The sequence below is a fragment of the Triplophysa dalaica genome, chromosome 18 (genome assembly GCF_015846415.1).
Source record: "Triplophysa dalaica isolate WHDGS20190420 chromosome 18, ASM1584641v1, whole genome shotgun sequence".
Lineage (NCBI taxonomy): Eukaryota > Metazoa > Chordata > Actinopteri > Cypriniformes > Nemacheilidae > Triplophysa > Triplophysa dalaica.
In genome coordinates this window covers 8,815,876-8,835,254 of record NC_079559.1, presented here as the reverse complement: position 1 = coordinate 8,835,254, position 19,379 = coordinate 8,815,876, and the positions used below count along the sequence as shown (strand labels likewise).

The 19,379-nt window shown below is 38.6% G+C and overlaps 2 protein-coding genes across 6 annotated transcripts; one reads left to right on the top strand and one right to left on the bottom strand.

The window, feature by feature from the left end:
* Positions 1-931: 931 nt before the first annotated feature.
* On the top strand, positions 932-4,389 carry LOC130440304 (pepsin A-like). The gene is made up of 9 exons (XM_056773360.1): positions 932-1,003; positions 1,374-1,515; positions 1,667-1,784; positions 2,779-2,897; positions 3,025-3,224; positions 3,414-3,527; positions 3,603-3,747; positions 3,868-3,966; positions 4,117-4,389. Exons 1-9 carry the CDS (start codon positions 951-953, stop codon positions 4,249-4,251), a joined length of 1,125 nt encoding a protein of 374 aa, XP_056629338.1. The 5' UTR covers positions 932-950; the 3' UTR covers positions 4,252-4,389.
* A 2,383-nt stretch (positions 4,390-6,772) lies between these two features.
* Positions 6,773-19,291, bottom strand: LOC130440243 (zinc finger protein 335-like). 5 transcript variants are annotated; one of them, XM_056773238.1, is made up of 28 exons: positions 18,526-19,291; positions 17,545-17,747; positions 17,190-17,460; positions 16,915-16,992; positions 15,964-16,800; positions 15,293-15,439; positions 15,056-15,214; positions 14,634-14,889; positions 14,354-14,531; positions 14,080-14,192; positions 13,915-13,933; positions 13,491-13,607; positions 13,305-13,381; positions 13,057-13,217; positions 12,722-12,939; positions 12,511-12,610; positions 12,106-12,179; positions 11,744-12,027; positions 11,444-11,576; positions 11,156-11,359; positions 10,907-11,049; positions 10,694-10,833; positions 10,240-10,340; positions 9,834-9,920; positions 8,350-8,433; positions 8,101-8,166; positions 7,767-7,872; positions 6,773-7,619 (listed from the first exon to the last, which is right to left on the bottom strand). In XM_056773238.1, the coding sequence occupies exons 2-28, from the start codon at positions 17,728-17,730 to the stop codon at positions 7,498-7,500; spliced, it is 4,461 nt and encodes a 1,486-aa protein (XP_056629216.1). In that variant the 5' UTR covers positions 17,731-17,747; positions 18,526-19,291; the 3' UTR covers positions 6,773-7,497. The 5 variants fall into 5 exon arrangements, with proteins under 5 accessions (XP_056629216.1, XP_056629218.1, XP_056629215.1 ...); XM_056773240.1 differs by having other exon boundaries at positions 17,545-17,751; positions 18,800-19,291; XM_056773237.1 differs by having other exon boundaries at positions 18,800-19,291.
* Between the last annotated feature and the right edge of the window lie 88 nt (positions 19,292-19,379).

Below are 19,379 nucleotides of genomic sequence, written 5' to 3'. Positions count from 1 at the left end.
ATTAAACACATCAAATGTTTAATGCAAACTAAGATTAAAGTGGATCATATCATAATGAAAGCTTAGGGAAACATAATGTTCCATGAAATGCAAATATCAATTCCTTAACCCACTTGTGTTTGAATAGAATATTTGTTCTGTAAAGACATTGAAAGACTACAATGACAAACTACAAAGTTCAAAAACTGCACAAGAAATTGTACAGTGTCATAAATAGGCATAATGTTCAAAATACAAACATTTTTTTTAGTCATCATTCGAAGATATGTGACCCTGGTCGTATGAAGTTGTTAATTTTTTTTAATACATTTACGTGAGGAAATAAAAAAAATATCTTCATGGAACATGATCTTTATCACATCTACATTTATGCATTTGGCAGACACTTTTATCCAAAGCGACTTACATTGTATTCACCTATAAAAATTTTACTTAGGTATGTGCTATCTCCTGGGATCGAACCCCCCAACCTTGAGTTGTTGATGCAATGCTCTTGCAAATGACATACAGGAAAGCTATATCCTAATGAGTTTTGGCATAAAAGAAAAATCTGTAATTTTTACCCATACCCTGTATTTGTGGCGATTACTAAAAGTTTTCCTGTGCTACTTAAGACTTGTTTTGTTGTCCAGGAACACATATTACAATACAACAATCAATACAATAGCAAAACATAATAATTGGTTACCATGTGTTACGATATCTCCAATTGTGCTGTGTTTACATTCTGACCTTGAAGTATTTGATTTTCCAGGTTTCAAATGAAAACAAAAGATTGTTAATGCATGACTTTAAAAAGAATTAAAGTCTTGAAAGGACTCTTATCTTATCTACGATCAAAGCGATAAGGAAAAAATAGATAAGTCGTATACTTTACAGTATATAAAACATGAGGTTTGGAAATGTGAATTTACTCGATCAGTCCCAGCTGAACAGGAAAGAAATAAAAAATGAAGACTCTACTGGCTCTGTTTGCCCTGGTGGTGCTGTCTGAATGTTTCAGGTAAGACTTCAAAACTGTAAATGTGAAGAATAGCTAATATTCACATTTTATGGCTCCAGTAGTGCGTTGCCAGATCTGTGCAGTATATATAAAATGTATGGGCGATACATTTTCCAAGGTGAAACTATAATTCATTTTAAAGTTATTCATAATAAATCTTTTTTGAATCATCTCAATATCTTTTGCTAACTGTAGTCAAACATGTACGAATCATTTTTATTCTAGTGCTCTTTTTATTCATAATTTTACCTGCATGTTGTGTGACTAATCCAGAATGAAATAAGCAAGAATATAAAGGATAGAACCAACAGCTTTGAGGAAAAAAATACAACTCATAAACAGACGTATTAAAGTATTATGTGCTTCATAGGATCCCACTGATCAAAGGGAAAACTGCCCGTGAAAAGCTGCAGGAAAAGGGCCTGTGGGAGGCATACAGGCAAAAATATCCATACAACCCCCAAATTAAATTCACCCAAAAAGGTGCCCAATCAATGACCAATGATGCTGATGTGAGTAATTTAGCATAATGCAAATTACATAAATAGATAAATGCAAGAATCTCAGCTTAAAGTCTACATTATTACCAAAACAATTTATTACTTGATATTTTACATCAATTTTTTATATTGAGCAAAATGCTATTTTAATCCTCTTTCTCAGCTCGCCTACTACGGAGCCATCTCCATTGGAACCCCTGCTCAGTCTTTCCTTGTGATTTTTGATACTGGATCCTCTAACCTTTGGGTGCCTTCCATCTACTGCTCTAGCCAGGCCTGCTGTGAGTGTTACCAGACACTTTTACTGTATTCAAATCTATTTCTATAGTGCGTTCCACAATTTTGCATTGTTACAAAGCATCTTTACATATGGGTAGTAAAAAATCAGAAGTAGAAATAAATATAAAACATAGAATAACTTATATAACAATATACATTAACAAACGTTTGTCAGTTTCTATCCATAGTGCTAGTAGTACTGTAAGTCAAATTTTTCATCAGATCTACATTAGTAGTACTAACTGTAAAATGATAGCTTTCTACATATGGTATAGATATATAGACAGAACTGATTACAAATAGTTTTAAACCTTTCAAGACATGCACAAGCATCTGTCATTTCAGCTGAAGGCTCATACTTACTTAAGTACTTTATAAAAAGGAAATTTTTCAAAAACTGTGTACGTAACAATATAATTATGGGTCTGGTTTCACAGACAAGGCTTAAGGCTAGTCCCAGACTAAAATGAACGTGTGACCTGTCTTAACTAAATATAACTTGCCCATAAATGTCTTAAAATTTATCTGTGCCATTATTTTGACATTTATGTAAGTCTAGGACTAGTTTTAAACCGTGTCCGGGAATAGACATATAGGGGCGGTTTCCCAGACAGGGTTTAAACTTAGTCCCAAAATAATTTAAACGTTAAAGGAGTCTTAATTGAAAACAACTTGAACTGACATGTCTTAAAATATATCAGTGTGACTGTTTTGTCTCAAGTATGTTTTTAAAAACAATATCCTAACTATCCGAATTTAACCAAAGCCTAGTCCTGATTAAAAATAATAAAAACCGCCCAAAGTCAATTAACATAATAGAGTAATTAGTCAAATTATGATCAATTTAATGTTTTTACTTGATAAAGAGATGTATCCATCTAAGAGCTTCATTCAAAATTCTCGGCCCCTTTTTAGTCGTCAATCCTTGTTTCTATCTGTTTTTCAAGCTATGTTTTACAAAATAAGAGTTCCTACTCACCATATTCCTTCCCACAGACAACCACCATACATTCAATCCAACAAAGTCTGCGACCTTCCAGTGGGGCCAAGGCAATCTGTCCATTCAGTATGGCACAGGTAGCATGACCGGATACCTGGGATATGATACTGTGGTGGTAAGATGATTTAAACATGAATCAACAAACCACAAAAAGAATATAGTGTTAAAGTCCTAACATAAATGAGCAACTTCAGCTTCAGAGAACGCAAACCTACTGTTAATGGTCCGTTGCTGTCCTTCAGGTTGGTGGAATAGCGGTGAGTCAGCAGATTTTTGGCCTGAGCGAGACGGAAGCCGACTTCATGGCTCAGATGACAGCCGATGGCATTTTGGGTCTGGCCTTCCCATCCATTTCCAGCTCTGATGCCACCCCGGTGTTTGACAACATGATGTCACAGGGCCTGGTCTCTCAGGATCTGTTCTCTGTCTACCTGTCCAACAAGTACTGTGACTCCTCACATCACTTTTTTCCAACTAATATTCAAATAAATATGCCTACCAATTCTCTCAAATAGTACTTTTAACCATCTTCCAATTAACAGTAATGTTTTCAGATCGTAGGATTTGTAAGACAAATTTAAGTCTATGAAAGCTTTTATCTATTTAGCGGTGGTTCCTCTGATCTCTGTAGTGCACAGACAGGCAGCGTGGTTTTGTTTGGTGAGATCGACAGCTCCTACTACAGCGGAACCCTCAACTGGATTCCTCTCAGTTCCAAGACCTACTGGCAGATAAGCATGGACAGGTACACAACTGGCCAGTCGTATTGCCTTGACCAATTCCACTTTATGATTTCTAACATTAACAATTTCCTTTGCAGTGTTACCATCAATGGTCAAGTAGTGGCTTGCTCCGGTGGCTGCCAGGCTATTGTTGACACAGGCACTTCTCTCCTTGTGGGACCAGCTAGTGACATCACCAACATGAACTCTTGGGTTGGAGCTTCTACAAGTCAGAATGGAGATGTAAGTGTATGATGAAATGTCTGCGATGTCTATGACAGAGTTCATAGCCTATAGTGGAATCTGAATGTTATTATATTTAGCCCACACATGCACATTTGTAATGTCTGAATGTCTGTGTAGGCCATGGTCAACTGCGGCAGCATCAGCAGCATGCCTGTTGTCACCTTCAACATCAACGGTGTTGCTTTCCCCCTCCCAGCCTCTGCCTATGTCTCTCAGGTCAGTGAGCAGCATCTCATCTTTCTTTAATTCATAAACTGGGGAATGCATGAAGTAGCTGGGATGGATTACAATGCAAAATGCAGTAACTACACATTTTGTCAACATTTAGCCAAGCTTTGACCTTGTTTCTCTCTCTCTCTTTAACAGTCCGGATCTTCCTGCTTCACCGGTTTCTCAGGTGGCCAGGACTCTCTCTGGATTCTGGGTGACGTTTTCATCAGGCAGTACTACACTGTGTTTAACAGGCAGACTAACTCAGTGGGTCTAGCTACTGCGGTCTGAAGAAAATGGTTATTTTTACTGATTTCGATCTCTGTATGATATTTAGAGTTAGAACAAGAAAGAATGCATAAAACTCAGCTAATCAAAATATTACGTTTTATTTTGTTTACCAAAATAAAAATGACATATTGCATAACATGTTTTGTGTTCCTGTGTGGTTTTATGTCTTCTGTCTCGAAGACCCTAAAATTGTAACTTTGTGATTAATGACACAATTTAAGTAGCATTTTCAAAGTATCTTTATCTAAATAAGAATAATTTAAACAGAATGAAACTCATCTGGTCATTTTTCACAATGAAACCTTTAAGAGGTCAAATATTAGTATCCCTAATAGCTGTGTTTAAAAAAAAGTTTATGTTGGCGCTCTAAAAATAGTGGAATATTCTACACTTTCCCCTGTTGTTATTATACAGGCGGAGGAAGGAACAGTGTGTTTTGGTCTGTGTGCCTGTAAATTGACATAAAGTTCAGATGGATCCTCATATGACTTGAACAACACTGAGGAGTAGATGGGTCCGTTCTGCTCCTGTGAACTCTGCCGCTAAAAGGAGAGATGTTGAGGTCACAGATTAGCAGATAACATTAAAAACAAAAATATTATAAGAGAAAAATAATGCAAAATGATAATCACAATGAAATCATGGCCAGAGTTTGAAAAAGCTGTTTTTAAACATGATTTATTTCAAAAATAACATCTAAATCAGTATTGTCCTATGATTCAAAACATTTTTAACAAGCTGTTAAAAATCATCTCAAGGTCCGACGTTTCTTTGTCATGTTTAGCATGTGTTTAACATTAGAGATCTGCTGACGATCCTAAAACATGTGGCCATGAGTCAAATAAGATGTACGCAAATAGCTTACCGGGGTGTTGTCACTAAATCCACAAGTTCCACTATTTTCTAAGGGAGAAGAAGTCGTTGATTATGTCCAGTGAAAAAAAGTCTTAGACAAGGGAACAAAATCATTGGTTCACACTCACCTCTGGATTTCTTTAGATGAAACACAAGCAGTGTAATTGAAACGATAACAGCAAACGCCACAACACTGCAAAGAGCCGCAAGCTTGGGGACCATGTTCTCACTTCCACTGCTTAAATCACAAATAAGTGTAAATGAATGACCTTAAAAAAAAATCGTATTGAGAGACACTTTTATATTAATTTTAAAACATTTTCAATATTACTTGTACATTGTGCAGCTTACATCAACTTGTATCATGACAGTGTTAAAGCATTCAGTGCTTTTACCTGTGCTCATCTGTGTGTTTCTCAGATCCAAGTTGAAGACCAAGTGTTGAGGCCTGGATGTTTGGCTTGAGAGATGATTTTGGTGACTGGTTGCTTCCACTAACTTCAAAGAAACGTTGCAATTCTAGAAGAATAAACAAAAGGACAATTAATCGATTTTATTACAATTATTTAAGCATCCAGGTTTTTAATGAACAACACACTTCTTGTGTAAGACTGATGGCATCGATATTTATTACCATACATTAAGATTTCTCAACCATATCCTTTCTCAGACACCTTTTATTCAATCGTTGAATGCAAAAGCAAAGTCTTACCAGATGTTGTTAATTCAAAGTCATCATAGGTTGAGGCGATTCCAAGGACACCACATCTGTACATTCCAGCATCAGTTATGCTCAGGTTTATCAATTTTACAATAAAAACCCCAAAGTTATTCTCGACTAATATTCTTCCTTCATACTCGGCGGCAAATTGTCCTCTGTCGTTCACAAAGTCAGCACAATAACTTTGTTGAAATTTACAGCATGTTTTAACATACCAGGCATAATAATAGTCGTAATAAGTTTTCAATATCAATTCACTTGATGAAAGTAGTACTGAAAGGTCTCCTTCTGTTGGCGTAATTCCTGAAAAGCATTTTTATGTAATAAATAACAAGGTGATAGTATAAAGACACAACTCACTTTTTTTATGAATATGTAATGTTAATTGTAAAGGGGGCTCAAACAATTTGACTATAGTGAATTTACAAGGTAAAATTAAGGTATTGTTACTAGTAACCACATAATGCACTTTTTTTTTAATTTAGCAGAAATAGACTGCAACTCCAGTATTATATTTTTATATGTAAATAAATTGTTTGCATCTAATGTCCAATTTATCAGCACAAGCTTCTTTCAGAGAGACTTAAGAATTGTTCTTACCATTCTTTAGGAAGACAAGAAGAAAGAAAACGAGCTTCATTTTCCTACAATAATACAAACACGACAGAGTTCACGCATCGACATGTGTTGCTCTGCTCTTCGTCAAAATGAGGAACTATAAATATAAAACCATGAAAAAGATCTGACAGTAAGAGAAGTGTATTACTCCCGGCCGTATTTATCAAACATTTATCATCCTGAAACCCATAACAAAAATACTTCTGAATTTGAGCACTTTTTCGGCCTTCCATAATTATTTATCACTGCAGATTTTTTGTGCAAATAATGTAAAGACAAATAAGAAAGTGAGTGGAAATTGAAATAATGAAACGGACACTGTCGGGAGACATTAAATTGTGTCTAATACAGACTTTTTCTTTAATGTTTGGTATGCAATACATATTTACATTCTGCTTTTATCTTCACTTGAATTGTTCACAACCACTCAATAAAGTTATTGTAGATTGTCAGAACATTTGTATTGCTGTACTGAATTTAATGAAAAGCAGAAATACTTGAATGTAAAAGCTCATGTTGTAATTTATTTGGTATGTACGTTCCGTTCTCTATCCATCTGAAACAAAGGTATCTTTAAAAAACTGAAAACCTAAAGATGAAACAGTATGGTTCACATAAAAAGAAACCAATAATAAACATTTTGTACAAGCAATACAGCTAGGAACCGTATCACGAATAAACTAAATCCTCAATCCGCATGGTTTCAACTTTTTGTCTCATTCGAAGAGGTGTAGCATCCGCTTCCATGCATCAAAGCAAATGTAGAATTAAATACAGAATATTTTGTACAAGCTGCTGTTCTGTTCCTTTCCAAAGCAAAACACCGTACGCATGCAAAGATAAACTGCTTTAAATATTTACAGGCATTATTTGTGTAATTTGCAGCGTGCGTTTAACTGTACATTCACCCTCTTACTAAACAATTCTGAAGAAACAAACGTCTGAATCAGTGAATCAGCTTTGTGTTGTATACTCTAGCTGACGTTATCGAGTCCACTGGAGACACTGCGAGTATGTGTGTTGATGATGAATTCATACTGTGTGTGTAGTTTCTACTCCTCAGTAAAAGTAATGACATCATACTGGATGCCTTGTTGTTGCAGTTGTTCCAGTTGTTCAGGTGTGGCCTCTGTGTAAACCGTCTGTGCCTGAGCCATGGCTACATCTGCAACAGCTACCCATACACACAAATTGGTTGTTTACATGTTGTTTTTGACTTTGCTATATTACTAAAAACTTGTTGCAAAACATTTGTTATTGCCACTGTGGGCGATCAAAACAGATTAAAAGTCGAAAGGTCAAAGAAGGAGAAAGGTTATACCGGTGACGGCAGAATGGGCTGCTGCCTCCAGGTCTTCAGGGGCGACAACCTGCTGTTCTGTAGTGATGGGGACATACTGGATCTGTCCATCATGAGACAGAGCAATCTAAAATAAAACACATGAGAGTTAATCATGAAACAGGTTTTTAGATTATACATACCTTTTTATGTAAACAAATAAAGTTTTGTGTTAACTCTAGAGGTTGTTTTATTAGCTGCAAAACCTTTATTGAGATCTTATTTTGATGTGATTCTAACACAGACACAGTGTAGATAACACAGTAGTGTATATAGTGCAAGACAAGACATTATAAACATATATATTGAGGTCAACCTGCTGCTCCTGCAGAAACGTCCCATCATGCTCATACTGAATGTGAGCAATCTGTCCATCCTCCATCTGAAAAACACAATGAGAATTGATCATAATCTTATGGTCAAACATAACGTCTAGATTTTAAACAATACTCTAAATGCTTTTCAGCATACTGTTACAGAGCAACAGCGCCTGTTAATATAATACTAAAAATACTTTACAACAGGACATACATACAAAGACTTTTTGTAAAGTGCATAGACCAACCTGAATATGATTTCCATCAGAAACCACAACATATTCCCGTGGGATTAAGTGCTGAACTCCGTCCTGAGAGATTATATACTGGACCTGAGAAAACATGGCAGAGGAACAGATCAAAATGTAATTTGCATTGATCATCCTCGCAATCCATCAGATTTAAGATTTATTGTCACATTTGAGATTCATGTCAACAACCTGAATCAATTCAATTCAATTTTATTTATATAGCCCTTTTCAAAATGTGCATTGTTCCAAAGCTGCTTTACATGAGAAAATAAGAAAAACACAAAAAGGTGAAACACAGCACAGTGTATGGTGTTTATATAACGAGCAAGATCATTCTAGTAAATAATAGCCTATAAATGCAGTCTCCCGGTGGTTTATTTAGCATATATATGGCATATATATAAACTTGGCTGAAAAGATCTTTAATATGGATTTAAATTTCGAGAGTGTGTCAGTACCTTGAAAAGTATCGGGAAGGCTATTCCAGAGTTTAGGTGCTACGTAGGTAGGGGCTAAACCGTTTAGGGCTTTTTTAAGTAATTAAAACAACTTTAAAGTCAATACGATACTTAATGGGTAACCAGTGAAGGGATCATAACATTGGTGTTATGTGATTGTATTTTCTGGACCTGGTTAGAACTCTGGCAGCTGCATTCTCAAATAACTGTAGTTTGTTTATTGATGATGCAGGGCAACCACTAAGAAGAGCATTACAGTAGTCACGTCTTATGGTCACAAATGCATCAATAAGCTTCTCTGCATCAGCAACACATAGAATTTTCGTATTGCAAATTTAAGGTTGAAGAAGGCTGTTTTTGTGACATTTGAGATGTGATTTCCAAACGACAGGTTGCTGTCTAATATAACACCTAGTTCTTTAACTGTATTTGTTGGAGTAACTGTGCAGCCTTAAATTTGCAGGTAATAATCCGAAATATTCTGTTTACGTGTCTTTGGTCCGATAAGTAATATTTCTGTTTTATTAGAATTTAAAAGAAGGAAATTACTAGTCATCCAATGTTTTATGTCTTCGATGCACTCAGCCAATTTGGATAGCTGGAAGGACTCATCTGGTCTTGATGAGATATATAGCTGAGTATCATCTGCATAACAGTGGAAGCTAATTCCATGTTTTCTAATAATAATGTTGTCACTAGGCAGCATATATAGGGAGAATAGCAAGGGTCCTAAAACCGATCCCTGAGGTTATCCATAATTTACTTGCGTTAGATTTGATGATTTCGCTTTAAAATGGACAAATTGATATATGTCTGATAAGTAAGATCTGAACTATTGTAGTCCCTGTCCTTGAATACCGGTATAATTGTGTAAACGATCTAAACAGTATGTTATGGTCTACAGTATCGATCGCTATACTAAGGTCAAGCAGGACTACGAGTGAGATGTTACCTTCATCTGATGCTATTAGCAGGTCGTTTGTAATTTCAACAATCAATGATCTTTTAAAAAATTAGCTGTACCTCAGTGACCTGATTGTCTCCAGACATTAAGTGCTGTACCGTCTGACCATCTACTGTTGTGATCTGCTGAATGTATGTCGCCTCCTCCTGACAAACAAACATTTCATTAAAAACAAGTCCAGTATCCCATTAGTCCAACCCAAATCTGTATGAAGCCTAAAAAATGAGCACAACCTATAACATATATTTAAACACAACTTTTTCTAAGATTCTCTAAACTAAGTTTCCCCTTGATTGGCTGATAGGAAAACCATCATAAGCTCCTTCTGAAGCTGATCATTAGCTGTCACACCCAGAATGATAACTAAAGGGTAACTAAAAAGTTCATTCAATTTATGTAAATGTAAAAGAGAAGTTCACAGGTGTGAACGGGAATGTGTAAGTGCTGTGGGTTATTGTGCTAGACCTGGTCAGAAAGCGCCTGATCTTGGGCTACAATAATGTGCTCCTGACCCAAAGCCTGCTGCAACCTCTCTGGACTGATCAGTGTCTGACCCGCCTGCAGATCTGGAACACCCACACATAGAGAACAAGAATTAAAACAAAAAACTACAATACAAAAAAGCAACATGAATAGTGAACCCATTATTTGTATATGGATGAAACCCATCAAAGTGTTGAAAATGAGAATTCTCTTATTTACAGACCCTCATGCCATCTCTGGTGTATGACCGTCTTTCTTAATCTGAACAAAAACGGAGGGTTTTCTTATATACATTATCTTATTCCTAACTCTGTGTTTCGCTGAGGTCAAATGGACCTTGGATGGGATGAGACGAGAGTGAGTAAATTATGAGAGAATTTACTTTTTGGGGGGAACTTTTCCTTTACGAGGTAAACAGATAGCCCTTAGAACTCACTCTGTAGTGTGGCTAAAGCCTCTTCATCACTGTTGACGATGATGGTTTGCTGCGAGGAAACAGAGTGGGTTTTGCGAGGCGAAGGTTCCTGACTGTGAAGCCTCTCCATGTGGAACTTCAGGTGACCGTTTCGGTTAAACCTACAGGACAAATTCAGTACTGAGAAGCTGCAGGTGTGTGAGTATGTGTGTGTGTTCTTGTTGATCCCCTCACCTCTGTCCGCACATCTGACAGGCAAAAGGCTTCTCGTTGGTGTGTGTCATCATGTGACGTCTCAGGTCCTTCTTGTTTTTGGAGGCGAAACTGCAGCTAGTGCATTTATGAGGCCTCAAATATGCGTGCATGGCCATGTGTGACTAAAATGATAAAACATATTTATATACCCGATCAGAGTGACAATGTAGTTACGTCCGATGTACTCCATCAATGAATAAATAAAACAGAATAATTTAAAAGTCATACCTTGACCTCCTGCCAAGAGGGAGCTGTGAATTCACAGTCAGGGCATTTAAATGTTTTAGGGTCTATGTGCGCCCTCCTGTGGTTCTCCATGTCCGAGCGGCCCTGGAAAGTCTCCATGCATATCCGACAGGAGAAGCGTTTGTGACTGAGCTGCTGAAGAGGTGATGGACACAGGGAGGGGGAGCCTGGAGCTTCACTGCTCAGCTACAGAAGGGAAATCAATGAATTTCTTGTGCTTTCCATTGGGAGGTTCCACAGTGGTTTCCCATGTGAAGTAACAATTCTCACCTCAACCTGCTGAAGGACTTCTTCTGAGCTCAGGTAAAACTTCTCTTTGTTTTCCTTCAGAGGTGTAGAGATGGACAAAGATTCTGTGCTTACTTCCATGACCTGAGGCTCTGCTGAGGGTTCCTCTAAACTGCTGTCACAAGTATTACATTACATTTTAAGAGACTCATTGTTTATTCCATGTTCATTTTTCACATGAGAATCAAACATATGACCTTGGGGCTGTTAATGCAACTATTCTATAAGGGTGTTTATCTGCACCATGACAATTCAAAAAATACTTCTGACACGTAGCTGTACCTGTGTGGTGCTCCAGGGGCAGGAATCTCCTCAGACTGTTCCACCACGCTGAAATCTGTCGTCTCATATGTCTCGATGCCGATTTGCGAACCATCGGCTGCCTCCTCTTGCTCCACGGTCCCGGTGGCCGTCTCGAACGCCTCCTGCACCAGGGTGTCACCGTTTTCTGACACATGGAAGGTCACAATCTTCTGAGACTGCAGGGATGACCCCTGACCCCCAGAGCTAGCTGTGGACCACGTGCCTGTCTCCAGAGTCTTGCCGTCTGTTTTAAGAACCGCCACCTAAGAGGTGATTTGTATGAGGCATTTTTGTAATTATTATATAAATATATGAAAAAGGTCTATTGGTCGGTACAGTACCTGTAGTTCTCTGGCATTACTCATGTTAAGCAGTAGATCTAGAGCATTTTGTGCTGAGAGGTCTGTCGTCTGGGCTGTAAAACAGATGAAATTATAAAATGTTGCATTGTGAGCTAAAGGAACTGTTCACCCACAATGAAAATTCTGTCTTCATTTTCATCACCCTCAAGTTGTTCCAAATCTGAATACATTTCTGTGTTCTGATGAACACAGAGAAAGATATTTGGAAGTTCATTGACTACTAATGTAGTAAAAATTGCTTTATAAATTTCTTGATGACAGATATTTTATTTTTGGGTGAACTATCAATTTAAATAGTACTATTGCAACATAAAGATAAAATAAATACATGTTTCATTTCATCCGAACTGAACTGAGTTTAGCCTGAAGGAATCTTTTCCTAACCTTGCTCATAGATGATGGTAGTGTTACCCAGTGCATCTTGGGATACAGATGTATTTCCCATGGACTCCATTGTCTGGAGAGTGATGGGGTCTACTGAGACCTTTGGTTAAAGAAGAAGATCTTAAAATGACGTCTAAGTCCAGAATGTACATACGTATGTGCTTGTGGATTATTGATGATTTGAAAGGAGAAATATGGGAGCCCAACTCACCACTGTTCCCTGAAGCCCCTGTGTTTCATGCTGCAATCGAAGCTCTTCGATCTGCTGCACGGTGAAAGCGGGTCTCTGACGGCGACGGATGGGCTCCTCCGGGTGCGTCTGATTCCACTCTTCAAAAGTTTCGGGGTGACGACACTGGATATGTAGCCGCAGGTTCTTCCTGTGTCTGGTCGTGAAGTGGCACATGTCACAGGAGAAAGGCTTTTCACCTGAACAAAGCAAGACGGGAAATCTTCTTACCAAGATATTTGTGTAAAGAACGTACAGTATTTTCATACGAAGGCCATTTAATTCAGGAAAATCTGTTATCGTAACCTTGACATTACCTGTGTGTTTAATGGCAATGTGGGACACCAGGAACTCCTCTTTACTCGTGGAGTATTTGCACTCCTCACATTTGAAAGGTTTGTCGTTTGTATGGGACAGCTGGTGGTTAAGCAAGTGCTTCTTGTCATTGCAGATGTATTCGCAGAACTCACATTTAAACCTGATAACATGATAAAAGAATCTTGTTGGATGTGTTGTGATCATCATGACACGTCCATAGTACTCCAAGATCTAACATCTCACTTACAAACTGTTGCCGCAATTCTGTATATGCGTAAGAAGATGCATTTTAAAAGTGTAGCGTTTCTTGAAGGATTTCCCGCACTGAAAAACAAATGTAATCCAGAATCAATTTATAACATCTTGTTTGATCCATCAGAACTATTATTTGAATACTTTGCTGCAGTGCCAAAAACTTTGACGGTGATCCTACCTTGTCGCACATGTGAGGTTTATCTGTGCTGTGTGACTTCATGTGCTGCGTGAGACGTTTCTGCATGGGATACACACGGCGGCAGATGGGACACGGAAACTCAGACATTCTGGGAACCTGCGAAAGATCAACACAAGACATTTGCCGCGAGAAAATTCCCCGTTAAAGGGAAAGTTGAGCCAAAAATGCAAATTCAGTCATTATTTACTAAATAAATACTATGGGTGTCAGTGGGGGATGAGATTTGTGTGGTTACTGATGTTCTTCCAAATCATTTCCTTTGTGTTTAGCAGAACAAAAACAGCTTTGGAACAATCGGAGGGTAAATAAATGATGCCAGATTTTTCATTTTTGTGTACACTTTCCCTTTAACACAGGACAGGGGTCAAAATAACAGTTTGTTCTATAATGACTGGACTCTTACCACGTCTATTTTTCGACTCCTAAATAGGAATAGAAAAGAAACATGAACGTTAAATATTGCCACTATATCTATTATATTTATTAACATAAAATTTAATATGCATAAAATACAAGTTTTAAAAAGCAAATTGTTTCAAAAATAAAGATCATATTCCCCAACTCTTACTTGTTTTTGTTGTGGACTGCTGAGTGCCGAATCACATCCTTCTTATACACGCTGGAGTAATCGCACACCTCACACTTATACGGTTTTGAACCTTCATGGTTGAACATGTGCTCCTGTAGGACACATACAGTATAATCCAGTTAGAAGGCATTTGAGGTTTTATAAATTAAAAGTAAAGAAATGATGTTTTACTGATAGAACTAATTATTTTCACATGGTTAAAACAACAAATTTCAGCTAGATGCCAGATCCACACATAAGAGGCTCTTGTTACCTTCAGTGAGGACCAACGCTTGCAGCGATAGCTGCACTGCAGGCACTTGAAACGTTCAGGGTCCTTTCCCTCATGAGAATCCACATGGAATCTGAGATCCTCTTGCGACAGAAAGCGGGAGCCACATATCCAGCAGTTATGAGGCCTTAGCAGAGGCTTGAGAGTTCTGTAGTATTTACTTTAACAAGGATAAAAGTACATATTTGACTTTTGGTTTTGACAATACAAAAGATTTGGTTGCATTTAAGGTTAACTGATTTTGTGAATAGCCATCACGTACCTGCGATTCATGTACTTTTTGTACTTCTTTTGGAGGAAACGTTTAGAAGGACGTCCTCTTTTCCTTGGCAAAAAATCTGCATCATCTGTGCCTGTGTTTGATGAGGGATCTTTGTTCTCTGAATCTGATTGGCTGACACCTGGCTCAGCTACAGTCCCATTGGATGACAGAGTTCCATTCTCCAATCCAGAAGAGCTTGCCTCTTCAGGAGTTTGAGGGTCCGCTGCATTGCCGGGTTGAGACCCTTCTGGTGTCTCTGTTGCATACACAGTTGAAAATGTTAGAGCACAATAGAAATTACAGGCTATACTAATTCAGAGGGATGTTGTTATACTATTATACAAAATTTTGTTAAATGGTGTATAATTTATTCTGTGGCCTGAAAAACATGAAAAATCAGAAAAGGTTTTCTTAATGCTGACCTGAGTAACTGAGGAATTTGCGAGGTGGACCCACCATCCTGCGGGGCCGTCTTCGTGAGGTAGAGGAAGATGAAGAAGAACAGGTAGGAGGAGGTTTGCAATGATTCGCAGCTAATCTGGGCTTGGGCTCTTCATCAGCTGGTTTATAATCACTGTCCGCTGAAAAGAAAAATATATATAAAAAAGAAAATTCTAAGCTTACGGAGAATGACACTTAAATGCATCGAATCTACTGACCTTCAGGATCATCAATGGCACCTGCATCAACTATGTCATCATCTTCTTCTTCTGGTGGCTCCTCCTTTTTAACTTCGATTACTGCCTGTGCCTTGCTTTCAGATTTTCGTGGACGACCCCGTCCACGCTTCTTTGGAGGAGAAGCACCTGCAAGACATTACATTCTTAAAGAGATACTTCAACCAAAAATTCTTTCATCATTTACTCACCTTCGAGTTGTTCCAAATCTGTACACATTTATTTGTTCTGATGAACACAATGAAAGATATTTGGAAGAATACTTATAACCAAACAGATCTTTCCCCCCATTGACTCCCATAGTAGGAAAAATAACTTTGTCATTTTTGTTCTATTGAACACATAGATATTTTGAAGAATGTAGGACAACAAACAGTTCTGGGGCACTTTTGACTACCATTGTATTTTTTCCTACTATGGTAGTCAATGGGGGTAAAATCTGTCGGGTTATAAGCATTCTTATAAATATCTTTCTATGTGTCAATCAGACATTTATACAGATTTGGAACAACTCGAAGGTGAGTAAATGAGGACATAATTATCATTTTAGGGTGAAGTATTCATGATAAAAAAAACATTTTCGGGTAATTTATTTCTTTAAATTAAGTGTTTTCGTCCAAGATAAATAACAGCACTTAAACCCTCTTGGTTACCTGCTTGTCTAAAATGCTTGTCTCTCATGTGGTTGATAAGCGTGTCTTTGGATACACTTTTATATGGGCACATCTTGCACTTGAACTGTTGAACGATGACCACCTCCATCATTTCCTCCAATTCCGCCATGTTTGGGGTTCTATTCCCTGGCTCATCCACCACCCCAGACTGCACCTCCACAGCCTCTAGTTGGCCGGAATATGTCCCGCTGCTACTAATATATGTCCCGGCTAAGCTATCGTTGCAATCCATCTGATCGGCGAGCTGGGAACCCACCGTGTCAGCCAGTGAGTGCTGAACAGCACCCTCATCTGAATACAGTGAGCCCTGGAGCATGTAAGAATGCTGGGGCTCCTCTGCCACACCGGCCTCTTGCTCCGAGGCAGAGACGTGCTCCCTGTCATCCATGCTGCTGTCTATGTAACGTGAATGTTGTGGACGCTCTTCCCCCTCTGCGCCACATTCCAAGTACCTGTCACTGCACTCCACAACGTAGCGGGACGATCGGAATGAGCATCTCTGAAGGCTGCTGTTCATACCGCTGCACTCAGCCACACTGTAGTCAGAATGAAGTGGGGTCTGATCTGGTTCTGCTCCAGAGCATTCAATGTATCGGGCCTCCCTGGTCTGATCTGGGTCATCCCTTCCATTGCACTCCATGTACTGGGAGCGCTGGGGCTGGTCAGGGCAGCTACTGCTGCTGCCATCTTCGTGGTCACGGTAACCGGAGTGTCCAGGTTGATCCAGACAGGTAGAGGTGGGGCCATCAGATAGGGCTTCGATGGCAATGCGACTCGAAAGCGCAGAGGAAGACATCTGACCGACCATAGGAGCTCCTACACACAGTAACACACAAGAATTTACACTGAAGAAAATAAATCATACCTTTTTCAGGCAACGAGAGGGTGAGGATAAATTATCTTTTTCATTTGAAGTTCATCGTTTCATACCATCATCTGGTCCTTGGAGTATCAGATACTGTGTAGTTTCTGCACTGCCGTCCTCAGCACTCGTAACTGCAATACATCCTGTAAAAGGGACAGAAATGTCAAATAATTCATCTGTACAATATAACAGCACACATAATATTTGCAATATATATAAAGTATACTCAGCATTTGCATAATGTATGGAATAAACATTTAAAACAACAATAACTATAGACAAACTTTGTGTGTTTAAAGGAAAAGTATTTTTCTTATTATAACTTAGTATGTATCTTTACCATTTATAATGTCTGGTCCAATAGTGGACTCAATGATCTTGTCAATGGCCGAACCGAGATCTGAAGAGGTGGAGGCAGTGGAATCAGAAACCATCATTCCTCCTTCAGACACAGCGCTGGAATGCACCATCACCTGGACCGACTCTGACACCAGGACTGACTGTGTGACCGTGGAAACGCTGGACACGCTGGTTGACTGGGCGACGGAAGACGAGTCAGGTAGATGAACCCTTCGCACATCGGTGCTAGAGCTTGTCTCTGGGATAAAGACCTACAACACACATTTATATTAAAAACTGGATGCACGTTTTGTTATCATATAGAGCTACAGAGATGTGCATGTTGCCTTTCTTACCACAATTCCCTCAGAACTCTGTCCAACATGGCAGTCCGATTCTGGTGCCTGAGCTGTAGCTGCATCACTGCTATCAGCAGACATGGCTTCTGAAGATTCCATCCCCATCCCACTCTCTGATGGCTCCTCCATCCCAGAATGCCCAACATCACTGCTGCTTTCAACCTCCATGTCCTCAGAATCCATCTTAGTTCTGTGGCACACTGTCTTTATGATTCAGTCATACAGTAGACCTACTAGGTCACATATTTTCTTTCATGTTTATTGAGTGAAGTAGGTATCTACACATTTTTTGCTGGTAGTGTGACCCATTTACCTATAGGGGAAGTACATATGCTCTTACTGTTAACTAAAATGACCCTTTTCAGTATGTTAGATATTCGAATGTAGTGAAGTGGTATAAGGAAATCATGTACCATACTTTATAATACTAAAATATTATGATAATAACATTGTTGCGTCCTAATATAATGGGGTTATCTATGGGTTTGAGTTAGATCAGTTACCCGATTTGTAAGGGGAAATGCATTTAGTGCGTTAGAGAAACGATACTGACCACTTCACAAGAACATAGTGGGAACACGGTGTGGAAATATACACCTCGGTAGATTTGATTCACTTGTCAGTGTGTTTGTGCATACTGTACGCATAAATATATGTCTTATGATGGATTTCATGATCACAAGCACGCGTTGCACTTTAGGCTAAAACAAACCTACCCCGAGAACATTGTACATTTAAACGTAATCGAAACTTGATTTTATTAAATCATCTACACAATTTAAGTAGTGCATATCCCACCCAGCTTTATATGTTGCGGGGATTATGGCATAACATTTGCTTTTCGGTTCAAACTTCTCAAGGACAACAGCAAGGCGCGTGTATATGCCTAAAATGAACACCGAGTAATTTAACATCATGTGCAACTATTTAAAGGAGAACATATCACTACTTCACATCTAACTACTCAACTACCCTCACATGAGCTATGTGGCTTTTGTTCAAGTCTCAACCTCTCTCTATTATACGCGTGTTTGTGCTGCCCTTCGTCCTGCCTGCTCGCTGAGCGCCATTTTCCTTCCCGCAGTTGAGTTTTTTCCGCTCAGGCGATATGAAGAACCGCTCGGGGACCTCGAGGGCCTAAGCGAGCAGGGAACAGCTAGTATGCCCGAATGTTTTTCTCTAGCTCATCATGCAAATACATATAATTAAGAAGTTTTGTTTTTAATATTTAGAGCAGGAATATTTTTCTTACCGTGTGTTGATAACCGTTTTACTCCTCGTCGTTGCGAATAAGACGAAATAAAAAAGATATTTGAAAGCGATTAGCTGCTACTGGTTTCTAGTCGGGCGCCATCAACGTCTCCTCGCTTCCTGTACTCATAGGTGGCCGGAACTCATTTATCGGTCAAAGAGAAAAGACGAGCGATCGAAGTCTCGATGTGTTTGGTAATGTTTCCGGATCGATTCATCTTTTTGTCGGAGAATATAAATATTAACACAAGTTCTCTCTTTTTACTGTTTTGTGTAATAATGTGGTGAAACGGAGGACTATTGCACCGAGAGTGACTCGCGGATTAATACTGAAGAGAGTCGTTTAGTTTTATTTGTAACGTTAGTGCTTTATTAACTTTTGCTCAGAATGCGGTATATTCGGTTAGTAGAGTTACTTGGTATCCAAGAGTAGGCCTATTTTATTTTAAATGTGTATGTTTCTTTGAATCATTGTAACTGCTATAACTCTGAAATAAATACGATCAAGTTATAAATTGTCTCCGTCTATCATATTTATTTTATAGTTCATTTACAAAATTAGTTTGTGTCGTGTTCTAATA

What these genes read in the sequence shown, in the direction of transcription:
- LOC130440304 (XM_056773360.1), top strand. Translation starts at nt 951, where the DNA reads ATGAAGACTCTACTGGCTCTGTTTGCCCTGGTGGTGCTGTCTGAATGT. An exon ending in CAATGACCAATGATGCTGAT is followed by an intron (nt 1,516 to 1,666) that starts GTGAGTAATTTA and finishes CCTCTTTCTCAG; the next exon opens with CTCGCCTACTACGGAGCCAT. An exon ending in TGGCAGATAAGCATGGACAG is followed by an intron (nt 3,528 to 3,602) that starts GTACACAACTGG and finishes TTTCCTTTGCAG; the next exon opens with TGTTACCATCAATGGTCAAG.
- LOC130440243 (XM_056773238.1), bottom strand. Translation starts at nt 17,730, where the DNA reads ATGGATTCTGAGGACATGGAGGTTGAAAGCAGCAGTGATGTTGGGCAT. An exon ending in AACCTCACATGTGCGACAAG is followed by an intron (nt 13,382 to 13,490) that starts GTAGGATCACCG and finishes TTTGTTTTTCAG; the next exon opens with TGCGGGAAATCCTTCAAGAA. An exon ending in CGTTTCTGCAGGAGCAGCAG is followed by an intron (nt 7,873 to 8,100) that starts GTTGACCTCAAT and finishes GTTTTATTTTAG; the next exon opens with ATTGCTCTGTCTCATGATGG.